Source organism: Sylvia atricapilla, chromosome 4 (assembly GCF_009819655.1).
Source record: "Sylvia atricapilla isolate bSylAtr1 chromosome 4, bSylAtr1.pri, whole genome shotgun sequence".
Lineage (NCBI taxonomy): Eukaryota > Metazoa > Chordata > Aves > Passeriformes > Sylviidae > Sylvia > Sylvia atricapilla.
In genome coordinates this window covers 19,923,350-19,937,347 of record NC_089143.1, presented here as the reverse complement: position 1 = coordinate 19,937,347, position 13,998 = coordinate 19,923,350, and the positions used below count along the sequence as shown (strand labels likewise).

The 13,998-nt window shown below is 37.7% G+C and overlaps 1 protein-coding gene across 4 annotated transcripts in view; it reads right to left on the bottom strand.

The window, feature by feature from the left end:
* PPP2R2C (protein phosphatase 2 regulatory subunit Bgamma) overlaps nucleotides 1-13,998 on the bottom strand; it is a 194,018-nt gene that overhangs the window by 44,950 nt on the left and 135,070 nt on the right. For all 4 annotated transcript variants that reach the window (XM_066317228.1, XM_066317229.1, XM_066317231.1 and 1 more), the window contains 4 exons: nucleotides 10,618-10,715; nucleotides 9,855-10,020; nucleotides 5,565-5,677; nucleotides 3,174-3,351 (listed from right to left, as the gene is read on the bottom strand). In XM_066317228.1, the coding sequence (XP_066173325.1) occupies nucleotides 3,174-3,351; nucleotides 5,565-5,677; nucleotides 9,855-10,020; nucleotides 10,618-10,715 (555 nt within the window). The remainder of the gene's footprint in view (nucleotides 1-3,173; nucleotides 3,352-5,564; nucleotides 5,678-9,854; nucleotides 10,021-10,617; nucleotides 10,716-13,998) is intronic.

The window sequence follows — 13,998 nt, the reverse complement described above, 5'->3', positions numbered from 1 at the left end:
TTAATTTGAGATCTCCATTGCTCTGTATTTTCAAAGAAATGAGAAATTATCAGTGATTTGTAAAACTGCTAAAATGATGATTATAACCAAACTGTTCAAAATTAAATTTTACAGGGCAAGATACTTCTAAAATATCTAAACACACTGCTGCTGATTCAGTCTTTCTCCAGCATTTCCCATGCAGTTTGTAAAAACGTTCAGACATGAAGTGAATGTCCAGAAACTCTACCACTGGATTTCTTGTTTGTGTCATTGTCACAACCAGCCTCTTGGGTAAACAGATTGTAGGTCATTATATGCAGCAGTGCTGCCTCTGAGGGAAAATAGAAAGACAAATACTCATCCCTGCCAGATCCCTCATTAATAAAATCCACTTCAAACAAAAATGCTTTCTATTTATTGTTTTAAACTTGCATTTCAATGAATCAACCCTTGAATGCAAAACTGCAAGATGCTTAATTTCCCTTTTGCATTCAGTAAAAAGATGTGAAACAAGCATTTTTAAAACAGCCTCAGCCTCTTCTTGCCTATCCCTATAAATGTGTTACAGAAGGCACCAAGCCCAGCAACATTCATTTATAATTTAAACTCTTTGCCTGGCAGATTTTTTCACCTTAATGTCTAGTCTTAATTGTGACTGGCACACCCACTGATTTGCAAAAAATTCATCTGCTTCCAGGAGATTTTTATGTAAGTTGGTTTTCTGTGGGACAGAAATGCAGTTTTAAGGACAGATGTTGTTATCCAGGGGAAAAAAACACCCCTGCAATTTTACAAGATGTACAGGGCTCTATATGGACAGAAAGATACCTGTCAGGAGACTAATGCAAGTTTAACTTACTCATCCCCTTTCTTCAGTTATCATGGTCTCCTAGTTAATTCCCCAATATGAGCAATATTCTGTAACTATCTCATCTTTTCTTGGAATACCTATGTCAAAATTTCTATCTAATCTTTGTCTATCAAAGACTTAGGTAAAAGTAATCTGCCTGATGGCCTGTTTTTGACAACTGAGTACAGACAGGTACAGGTAATACTGTCTGAAAGAGCAGTGGGTACAGCCTCTTTAACTCAGCCTACTCTCCTGAACACATATAGGTATCCAGCCACAAAAGCCAACCTGTTGTCAGCATGGGCACCTTAGCAGGAACATTTTGCCTCTAGAATTGATTATCCCATTACCTAGTGTCATCTCCTATCACTGCCTGAACTCTCTCATGACAGTTCTCACAGATTTTCATTCAAGTGTAAAAGAAGTAGCAATATCTGTATCCCAATCCAAGACAGAAATCCAAGTATCCCAAAGCCACTGTCTCAGACACAGGAAAAGCTTCCAAGTCTAAAACTCAAAAACATACTCCTAATTTCCCCCTCATCATCATTCTTAGAACATATTCAGAAAATGAGTGTGTCATTATAAACTTTGTCCTGGTTTAAGAGCTAAATCAATGAATCAATCAGAAACCTTCAAACACATTTTATCAGTAAATACTCCACCACAGGAGTGGGCTAATGCTTGAAAGAGTCCACACAGCTATTCATTTATGGCTGATATTTCTGTCAGCAAGCTCATAGTGTGGCAAACGACACTAAAAATTCAAGTTGTCCTCATGAACTACAACAACAACTATTTACTTGGTTTTTGAACCTTTTCAGGAATATTTGTCTTGGCAATTCATGGATTATGAAAAAGCTTTAATACAATAAAAGAAATTGCCAAAGGCAAAGCCTTATCTTGCATAAGCATTCTGAAATGTGATCTGGTGATCATACACAGGCATATAGAGAGTGCTGTGGTTGGTCTGACCCATTGCTTTGCCTTAGAAGAAGACAGACAGTAGAAGAGAACACACACTAGAGTCACATGTAAAAGTATCCAGGACAGAGAGAAGTCTGGAGAATGAAGCTGCTGTGAGAAGGACACTGTCAGAGCCACACCGCTACTCCAAATAGGTGTGCTGCCAAATAATCTTGATCTATCTTACTAAAGAATAGAAGGTCAGTTGATTGGATATCAAAGCAGACATAGCTGGACTTTGAAGTACCATATGTAAATTGTTCCTAAATAAACAGTCATATTAAAGAGGGCCCCTTTTAAGCTTGCTTAATCCACACAGGTGAAGGACAGAAAAACAGTATGATTTTGGAAACAAATTGAGGAGATATTCACTACAATCCTCAGGGTAAGGGCACTTGTCACTTGACCCTGCAAAGGTAATTCTTTAAGAACATACGTGTTGTTTGCTTTAAAGATCATTGTTTCCTGTGACATTAACAAACTTATGGGTTAAGTTTCAAAGATAACCTGGCCCACAAAGGAAGAAATACAATCACCAGAGGCAGACAGAACATCCCATCACATTGGTGCCCTCTCTGAGGAAATCTACCACAACAGGACAACTTCACTTTGACATCTAATAGCCCCTCATATAAACCTACAGAGATACATTCTTCTAACTCTTTTTGATACACTCAAAAAGAAATCGCCAAAGGGACACAACATTCTGACCTGGCCCCATAACCTACTTCTCTTCTTACCAGTCTATTTATGTTCACAAAACACAGAGAATCGCTTTTCTTGGCTACATTTTCTTTTGCTCCCCCTCCAAGGCACCCTGTTGTAGTGCAAGGGGCAGCCTCACAGATGGCCGGAGTGACTCCACAATGGAGTTTTCACGATAAAACCAGCACTTGAAACATCAATGCCTGCATTAATCACAGACACAACTCACCCAAAGCAGCTGAGCCTCATGCCCAAACTGCGCACATCTCAGGCATTAGGGCTCTGGGAAGCAGGATGATGGAGAATGGGGGGCAGGGGCAGGGTAAGGACTGACCTTGCAGCAAAATGATGTATAGTATCTCAGCATGAAATGTCTTCAGCACATAACAGTACAGAGTATTCTAGTCAGGTGGATAGTTACCATTCAGCTGGCATCTGTTTCCTATTTAAATGTCTTTAACCAACACCATTATTTTTCAGATAAAATTCCCTGATTTTTCAATCTCTTAGCTGTCTTTTACAATATTTCAGCATTTTTTTGTTACAAATACTGCAGAGATTCTGGTAAGTAAAGGTGTATTTTAAAACCCACGGAAAAATATTTTAAAATAGCTCTCTAAAGTCCTACTAATAACATGAACACTGAGAAAAGAATCACAATAAAGGATACTGAAGCTCCTATCTGTGATAGCTAAATGCCAGAGGTTAATCCTGAGATCATCCGCTGACATGTACGTCTCACAGTCACTGTTGACGGATATTGAGTTGACATGGTAGGTGTGACCATTAGCAAAGATTCTCCTGGGAGTGACTTCTACCATCAAATCCATGGGTTTCAATACAGGCACCTGCCAAGAAAAACAAAAAAAACAAAAAAACAAACCAAAACAGAAACCAGAAAGAGAGTAAGAATTAAACACTGTTTTGCTAGGATGATGAGAGTTCCAAAAGAGAAAAAGCATTCAAAGACCATGATATGATAAAACTTCTGGACAGTGTGCACAAGCTGAACTTCCCCATGGATTAACTGCTGGGCAAGGCCTTCCTTGCCAAGAAGGAAGGGACAGACAAGAGAGGCAGTCAAAACAGTGGAAAGCCTGGATTGTGGGAAGGGAGGGACAGTGAGCTGCCACAGAACAGGTCAGTGCCACTGAACAGCTATTGTCCTGCATGTGTGTGAGGCTTTGGCAGGCAGTTAAGCACTCATATTTTGCTTTTGCTAAAGGGCTTGCCATTAGCTGTAAATCACTTTACTGTATTTGTTTTGCTACTTGATGTTTCTTCAAAAAATTCAAGTGGTGAAAAGGCTGTAATCTCAGAGAAACATAATAAACAAAGGCTTGCAAAACAAAGCCAACATGACATACTTACATACACATGTACCCCTGAAAAGTCAATATCACAGATTATCACTTGTCAATATGCCCTCGTTATTTCCCTGTGTGTGACTTCAAAGTCATGCTTCAATAAATAGACACTGAACTTATTCCCTATCAATAAAGCATTAAACACTGTAAAGCTGTGGTCCATGACTGGGACAACAGTGTTGCTGAACACGCATCAGAAACAATCTATCATACATCAATCCACAAGATAGTTTAAAGAGGAACACAGAGTAATCCAGCATTTGTTTCACTTTCTACTAAAGGAACAAAACTCAACCTTTCAATTACAGAATCACAGAGTATGTCAAATGACAAGGGAAGCACAAGGATCACAGAGCTCAATTCCCACCCTGAACAGCACCATCACCAAGAGTCACACCACGTGCCTGAGAGCAGTGTCCAAACGTTTCTTGAACTCTGTCAGGCTTGGTGCTGTGAGCACTTCCCTGGAGAGCCTGTTACAGTACCCAGCCACACTCGGGGTGAAGGACTAATATCCAACCTAAACCTCCCTGAGACATCTTCAGGCCCTTCCCTGGGGTCGTGTCACTGTCACCCCAAAAATCACGGCCTGCCCCTCCTCCTCCCCTCGAGAGATGCTGAATTCTCAGGGAATCCTCAGACTATAAACAATCTGGAATAGTTTTGTTTGCCTAATCATGCAGAATAGATAAATATTCCATTAATGTAGTCATATTTACACTTCGGATGCTTTTTCTCCCAACAGACAATACTGGCTTGTTTTGTTTTCACTAACAAAGACATACTAGTGTTTATGCAACACAGCCTTCCAATTCTAACCTTTAGCCACTTCCTTTGCCAAAACACCTGGAGGCAATTCAGCCAAAGAAGTCATTGAAATATGGATGATGGGTCTCCTCTCCAAGAAAAAAAGTGACAGGAGGAAAGGAAATGGCTTTAAATTGCACTGGGAAGGTTTTTTATATTATAACTGGATTAAATTGCTTATTATATTATAATTAGATATCAGGAAAGATTTGTTCACCGAAATTTGTGTTAACCACTGGAAGGGGCTGCCCAGGAAGCTGATTAAGTCAGCATACCTGGAGGTATTAAAAGGATTTAAAGTGCCACCTGGGAACATGGTTTATTGAATATGGCAGCGATGGATTCATGGCTGGACTTGATGATCTTAATGGTCTTTTCCAAACTAAACAATTCTATCATCACATATGCTATCATCATGTATGAGCTCCATGACTGCATCTTTTCAGCAATGCAGCATTTCAAGTTTACCAGAGCACAGAGTACTGCAAATTCCACTCTTAAAATAATTATTTTATAAAACTGAAAAAAGGATGAAACTGAAATTTGGTGTACTGTCTTTAACACAGTTGCTCTGTATGTGGCAAGAACCTGTTCAAAATTAATTGCAAGTAAAATGCTTCCAGCACAAGAGGTTAAAGAACCTTTTATGAAAGAACATTACGTCAACATAAGACAATTCTCAGAAATACTTACTTTGATCAGTATATCTTAAAGCCTTTGTGACTTGAAAGTATGTGGCAGATTCAATTGTTATCAGTCAGCTAAAACTTCAGTTTGAATGATCACAGAAATGCTTAGCATTAGGTACATGTTTAAATACTTTACTGACTTAGCACTACCTTTTCCATACAGAAACAACTGAATTTTGGACATGGACAGAAGCTTACCTGCAGTGATGTTACTGTAGAAAGATCTTTAAGCTTTCCTTCTTCATCTTTTAAGTTGTACCCCTCTGGTCTCTTATCTCTTTCAGTAATTTTCCACAATTTGATTGTTTTATCTTTAAAACAAAAGACAAGCAACTATCAGCTTAGGAATTCTGAACACAATTACTCACATTTCACAATATATCCCTTAAAGAAGATTTTACACCTTGGTTTAGACAAGTCCTGCATTGAAATAGTCTGGGTCACTTCATTCTGCACATCCAGAAAACGTTGCCAACAGACAAAATAGTCATAAAGCACATTCCAGATCTTGACACCAAGTCAGGAGCTCCTGGCAACTCACAGCATGTAGAGCACATGCTGCTCATGTATCCAACCTGGCAGTCTGCAGGTGGAACAAACCCAAACTACTAGATGATCACTGCTGAAGCTCAGTTTAACAATTTGACTTGGCAAGGAAATCACCTCAGTATTAACACCATTTTGGCATTAATGCCGGTTTGCTAGGTTACTTATAAACAGCACAAGAACAGCATGGAATACACAGCCAGACCCATGACCCCTTCCTAGCCCACTGTGGGAATGGGAAGTGGTGCATTGGTGCAACATCAGAAGCTCCTGCAAACGAAAGGCTGTGTAAAAAACAAGGCATCTCTCCCTTCTAATGGAAAGCATCTGAGAAACAACTGAGGAAAAAGGAAAAAAAAACCCAACCAAACTAAGAGAAATGTGTTGTGATGGCAAGAGAGATAAGTAAGGAGAAAAATGTATTAATCTTGCAAGGAATGGAATAAAATCTATACCCTTCCTTTCTCATGATGAGTGAAGCATATACTGAGAGAGTAATGATGTCTCTCAGTTAGCAAAGCGTCTTTGAAACCAACAAACACATTTTAACATTTCACACTGCACTTGTCTTTGGTGAGTTTTTTGTACAAGCTGAAGCTCCAGATTCCTAATACTGATTGTCCACTCCCACTCCTGGTTGTACTGGTTGTACTCCTAACCTGCCCACCCTAACACTTCCTAGACTGAAAAATCAATGCCAGCTCTTCTGCAAAAAATCTGTCCCTGAGATTCTGATGGCTGTTTCACTCATCTGCTTGTGCAGGAGCAAAAGTCTTTCCAAAGCTTCGGCCCTTCAGCTCCAGCCCAGATTTATTAACTTCAGTTCCTGCATCACTTCTGATTTCATCCCACTTTCCTCCTTTACCTTTCTTTCCCTCACTACATAGCCAAACATAACAATTTCCCCAGTGTGACTGCTCCAAATACTACTTTCAAATGCTAGTACAAATCACTTTAAAGACAGGATATAAAAAATTAATTGATTTCATTTCTATAGCAACTTTTTTTTAACTTTGAAATTTCTTTGTTTCAAAATCAATTATTCCATTACTCATTTTTTACTATTATGTATCTCTTAATGATATTGCTATGCTAATATACAAGCAAAAAAAATCCCCATACAATTACAGTCAATCTACAGAACAAAAGGTTAGTTCAATCTGTAACTAAAAGGCTCCTTTTAAATATTCAATAAATTTAATTTGTATTGTATATCATGTTAATTAATTACTAGAAATACACATAGGTCATGTCACACCTAAATAGTGCATTCCTACTGATCTAGTAAAAAAATTATACATACAACAATTGTAAGATGAATGATAAGAAAAAAACACAAACAATTTTCATTGCTATTAATAAATCTACTTCTTTCCTGACTGAAAACTGTTTTGTTAGCATGTATTAGTTTTATTCTCCTTTATCCACCTCTGGACTTTAGGTAGTCCTTAAAAGTTTTAAGTATGCTTAAATTTTGCAAAATATAGAAAAACTAGAAACATCTCAGTGAGGTTATGCATTCAGTCTCAAGGGTGTTTTGAAGTTAAAATTAATTAATGTCTGGTAAGCAGTCTGAAATCCTCAGATGAAAGAATCTGTATGGGCCAAATTCTGATCTACTCTATGCAGCTCACACTGAGAGTGGGACAAACATATTCTGGTACAAAAGATACCCTTGAATCATAATAAGCTACTATTATACCATAAAATCAGTTTGCACATTTTACAGTGCAAACTACAGTTTTGTTAACTGCAAGCAGTGTAAATCCACAGTGGGATTTGAAAGCCTTAGTGATTTCCTTCTGTATCCATTAATTAAGATGCCACAATCAAAGCTTAGCTGATAACTTGTTGATAACATCAACTGGAAAGGAACCAAGATCACCTCTGAGAGAGGTGACCTGTGCAGAAACAACTACAGACAAAAGTCCTCCTTAGAATGACAGAAACAGATTTGGGCAGGTGCAGACCTGCCAAGTCTCATATATTGAGGGTTAGATTTAGACTGACTCTCCCCTCATGATCCTCAGGATGCTCCTTCCAGCACATTCAGTGGGCAATGTCCACCTGAACACGTGGAAAAGATGCTGTTTCACAATTCTCATTTTTCTGCAAAAAACTATGCATTAGATCCTAAATTACCAGAGAGCAAAATATCAAAACTTAAAATTAAAATAGCAGGCTTGGAATTCAATAAACAAAAATAGTACTCAAGATATTTCTACAATCTGTCCAATATTAGCATGTGTGACAGGCGGTGCCTTCAAGTTAGGAAATATATTATTATCCCTTTTTATAGGCATGAAATTGATATACATTGTTAAAGGCTGTGAGACAGTGAATGATTCAATGTGGGCTGTCTGTACCCTGAAGTTAAAACCATCCTTAAGAATATGCCAGGAGGTCTTTAGACTACAACCCTGCTGTGCCAGGAAGCTAGGAATCCTCCTTGGCACATGAAAATGTTTGGCAATTCAAAGCCAACATCCAAAGCTTGTACCAATGGAACCATTTCCTGACCCTGAAGAAGTCTGCTGAGATGCTCCAAAACTAAGAGGAAGAAACAAGAGGCCAAATATTTTTCCAGGTCCTAGGCTTGCTCACTGTTGGTCAAAACTGAACTAACCACTGTTGGTCAAAACTGAACTAACCACAGCAGCACTAGGACTGACTATTTCTTCCTTTCTCCCCTCTCATGAAAGTATAAACCACAAAAGTCATGTAATGAGTCTATTATCTATAGCTGTAAAAGCTGAAAATTCAAGGACTTGGCTGTATTCCTCAGTGTTTCTAAAAACAAACTTCAAAATTAAAAGGGAGAGTTTTACTTTCAATAATCTGCCTTTGTATCACATGCTCAGAAGAACCTGTTCTTAGTTATCTGAAGAAGGTGAGGGATATTTTGACCAAGGGAGAAGAGTAGAAATAAACTCCCAAACTTCATAAGGTGACTAACCATTAAATTAGCATAAATCACCTGTCTGTAACACCTATGTTTCATTTCGAATAAGTAACAGTGCTCCAAAAAGTCAAAGGCAACTTTAAGTAAAACAAACTAAAAAATACTAAAAAATGCCATCTACTTTGAATTAATGTAAATTAATTTTAATGCAAAGCAATCACTTTGTGATTGTGTCAGTTCCCAAAGATAAGATTACCCTTTTTTTATCAGCAACTCCCAATGACACTCAAAGATCTAGAACAAAAAAAAATATTTTCTGATTACCATTAGATCTACAATTTAAACCCAGGCATTTTGTCTCATGCATCATCTGCAATAATAAAGTTTGTGGGTGTCTAAATGCTGCCTAAATGACACCTGTGCATGTTAGGTTACATTCAGATTTTCCCCCTTATTTTATATGTGAAAATCTCCTCTTGGTAATAATACTGCCTTCTTTCATCCATAGACCTTAAACATGTTTGAAATATGAAGCAGCACCAATATCCTAGTAATGGGAAGACCTCCTGTCTTCCCCAAATTTGTAAACCTTTTTAAAACTTAAATAAACTATTCTGATGATCATGAATAAAAAGAAAATAAATTGATCTCTCTCACCTACCTTCATTTATACATCTACAAATAATAAAAGTTATGACAAATACAGCAGAAAAAATTCTAAATTTCCCATGAAACACAAGTTGCTGAGCAAAGTGATGCCTTAGTCACAAGATCTGTTTCAGGATAGCACTGCATAGTAATAGAAAAATGGACAGCACTTCAAATGTCTATGAATAATCAACTGGAAAAATCTCATGGTTCTATGAATAAAATATACAAACAACAGATATCAGAGGCAGTATGACAGTTTTGGTAAACTCTGAAAGAGGAAATTACTAAAACAGTAGATTAAAAAGAGCAAATATATACCATCAGCAGTAAAACACATAGAGCAAATACTGCAAATCCTGATATGTCCTGCATATTCTCATCAATCTCACCATTTGTTGATAGTAGTGAGTGAGCTGCATTTTGCTGTGGTAACCACTTGATCTTGTTTATTTTTTCTTCTATCTCCAAGCTCTTCAAATAATCAAATTCAGGTTCATGGCTCTGGAAAGTGCTGTAAACATTGTACTCCCCCTGATTGTAAGGCTCATTTTTACTCTGTGGAAAATAAGAACAACAGAAACGTTGCTTGTGACACCAATATATTTTCATCTCTTAGGAAAGGTGTATAAGCAGCCTTATAAATATAAAAATATTGAAATTTTAATTTAATTGCTCATTTAAAACATGATATTGACAGGTTTTTTTCAGCAAGAATGAAATTTCCTGTGAGTATTGAAACCCTTAATATCAGAATTTTTGAAGAAATGTCAGATGTTCACAAAAGACTCCTACAAAAGACCCTGCAGATGGATGGAATTTACAAATGGAACATAAAGGCAAGTGAAGGTATTGTTTAAAATGGAATGGGGTTCTGTCATCAGGAAAAAGCTATTAAAACAAGGCAGAAGTAAAACAAAAATAACCTTCTTTTTTCTCATATTGTAATTTTGGACCTTGGAATCATTTTTATTAGAGACAGCAAACTTAAGAGCTAAAAATCCTTACCCTTTTTCACTTCCTCTCTAAACAGGTGACACTTTTTTACTGAATCTTGAGATTATAAACCAGTTTGTTAATTCAGATCATATAAAGTATTAAAAACTAAGCCATGTTTTATCAAGCTATTAAGAACTACACAGGTAACCCACATACCTCAGGTTCCCTTTGGAATATAACAACTCGACCCCCCTTGTCACCAGTAGCCAGCAATTCTCCAGTGTGGTTGAACTCAACTGTAGAAATAATATCAGCTGGAGGAAGAAAGAGAGAAAACAGGCAGATTTTAGACTGCTGCTACAACACAAAGTCACTAGAAATATCAGGTACTCTACAAAAAATGCAACAAATGAGGGATTTGAAGGAGTACAGATGAATTCACTGATGCAAACAGGCTGCATGCCATTACACTCTAATGAAACAAGTGCAAACATTAAAGAGGCAAATTTGTGTTTCCAGCACATCTGCAGTTTGGGGGAGGAGAAGCTCTCTGGAGAGGTTATGCTTCAAGAAGAGCCATCTTGGGCGGCTATAAAGCTTTTTTCAGTTCTGGCAAAGAACAAAACTGGCCTCCTGCTACATCCTCTAGCAAGGACCAATGTAACATCAGTTCTCTTGCATGTATTATTTGTTCTACAACCTTTCTAGTGATTTTAACATAACCCCCTAGCACTAGATTTCTCGAATATGTATTCGAGTCAAGAGTGCAAAAAACTACGTGCAAGGCAAAGCCAGAACTGTTCCATGTGCAGTGCTGGCAAGAGCCCATTCTAATCACTGTTTTCAGAAAATCATTTCAGCACCGTAAAAATGTGTCATCAGAAGACAAAAAGAATATCAGTCTTTCTTTTCCTGATTTTCAACAACTGCCTCTCCCTAAGCAATTTCATCAGTTTAAACAAGAAACCTCATCAAAACCTGAGGCCAGTCTTGAGCACAAATTACTACATACCAGGATGAGAGGGAGAAAGAGGCTCTAGGAGCTGAAGAACTGGTTCTTCTGTTTGAATGACAGGACATGCTAGAATCATAATCTGCAGTTAATCCTACACTATTAGCATAATTTGAATTAAAATGCCTAGTGCAATAGTAAATTAAGAAACCATCATATATACAATCACAGGCAAATGCAGGGTATTACTCAGAGATTGCCTGTATGAATCCTCTATAATGATGAGTATTCACTCATCAGAAATATGGGCCAGATTTTAGAAGCGTCAGTAGTTAGGCGCTCCCCTTTAGGCATAAAAAGCTGCAGTTCCCAAACACGTTCATCATCCGCCAGTTTACAGTGAGAACAATGAAGTGACAGCGGGCTAAGCTCTTTTGAAAACCTAGCCCCAAATGAGTTCACAGAAATTCAAAGGAATTGAAATAACAAGTGGATGTACCATTTACTTGATACATTTTATGAATTGAAAACATCTGTTCCTATTATTCTTTTAATAAACTAGCAGTTTGGTGTTAGAAAGCTTCTGTTGCCAGTAGCTCCCATCAGCAACACAGCCACCCAAAAGCCAGATTCTAACTCAAACATTATAAACTATTTACCATCTAAAAAAGGAAAACTTTGCTCCAATCACAGTAAAGAAAAAATATCTTTTCATTTTTTAAACAAATCCTCTCCACCAAGTTCTTCTAAGTCAAACCAACATATCTCCATTTTTTCCCTCCACTACTCCATGTATAAAGGAGGAAAGGGGAATCATAAATGGATGTGTAGACTTTGAGAAAAATGGCACGAGAAGACTTAGAGTATTTTGGGTCTGAACCCAAAGCTTCTCAAAGGTATTGGCATTTGATTTTTATGTGGACCTCCACAGACTACATATTTCATAGGTAATAAACACAAAAGCCTGAGATTTACCAAAGTATAGGAAAAGGCCAGAGACTTTGGTTATGCTTCATGATACTCCAGGGTTTGCAATGGGTTGAGTATGATGCCAATAATATTTTTTTTTCCTGAAATCTAAAAATCAATCAATTTTTTTTTGTCATGTAATGTCCATTCAGGCTGCTTTCAATGGAAGAACACTTCTTGGCTATTTTCTCCTCACCATGCAGAATTCATACTGATAGTAGGTGTGGTCACCTGCTTATAAAATGACAGCTGCATGATTTTACTCATTCAAAGCTGTATCTCACCCCAATCACACAGGCACAACTGCAGAAGCCTCATACTGATACTCCTTTTAAACTGTGCCTTATCTTAAATGTACAATGGGCAAGAAGGGGAAATACAGAGGGAGGAATGTAGTGTTAAAAATATGTGTGTATGTATGTGTATGGTTCACGTACATGAGACTTTCTCAACAGGTCACCAAAGAATAAGATAAAGTAACTGCAAAAGGAATGAATGGCATTTGGACATATATGAGTGGATACACTTGCTATTGGCCTGGAATAATTCCACAACATCACAAAATCTCTACAGTGACAGTGGTCATAAAATATACTGCACTTTACAGAGGGTATCTGTCATTGCCCAGTGAAATCCACAGCAGTATTTGCACAGCTTTCAATGAAAACTGAACCAGGACAGTAATAAAAGCGCTCTGCATTTTCTTATCATATTGCATTTGCCATTAAAATATCATGCACAGTTAAATGAATACTGTGTTCAAAGAAAAGGACTGTGGGCAGTGTGCAATGATGTTGATCTGAGACAAAATTCTCACACCCTCCAAAGGTGTTTCTTCCAGATACATTTCTCCTTTCTGTTAGAAAAACTAATCCTGAGCTGGAAACTACCTATAATTTTTAAATTAACTTGTTCTGAAAAGGAGTAGATCCAATATTATGACCTTACAGGCTATGTAGGCTGTTGGTAAAAAATACCCTTGAATTGGAAAATCAGTTTTATTGATCTTGTAAATAACAGCTGAAAACAACAGCTATCTGTCCCCTGCACAGACACCACCACCCCACCATCCTCCAAACATATCCAGCATATCTGTTCAGCAGGTGAACATCAGTCATGCTGTTTTCTTACAAAGGGCTAGCCAGGCTGGCTCTTCCTATAACAGAGGAGGTAAGGACAGAATCAATTAATAAAGCTCTTCATATTCTTCTGCAGGACATTTTCCCACGTATTTATTAATGCTATAGCAACATCAGCCACTAGTGTCCCAATCCTACAGATTCTTCCACTGCAGAGTGGCCCCCTGAGCACACAGAGCAATTAATTCCCAGATTTCAGCCTCTCCAGGATATATAAATGCACCACAATAGAAAAGCTGATGAATTTGCATGTGCAGTAAGCCCTTGGCAAGGGATGGCAGAGATGAAAGACTTCTTCCAGCCTTCTCCTCCAGTACACCTTCCATATCTCTGCTGGCAGTGCCAAGCTTTGCACTGACAATTAGGATTATCAGAGACAGAGATAACGTACCTATTAAGAATAATTATGGGTAACCTCAATGCCAAACACTTACAATCAAACTGTAAATCCCATCTTTTAGAGAACATTAATCTTCCTACCCCAATTTTAATTTTTCCATTTTGTCTATGTAGAAATGTATATAAACTTGGATTTTA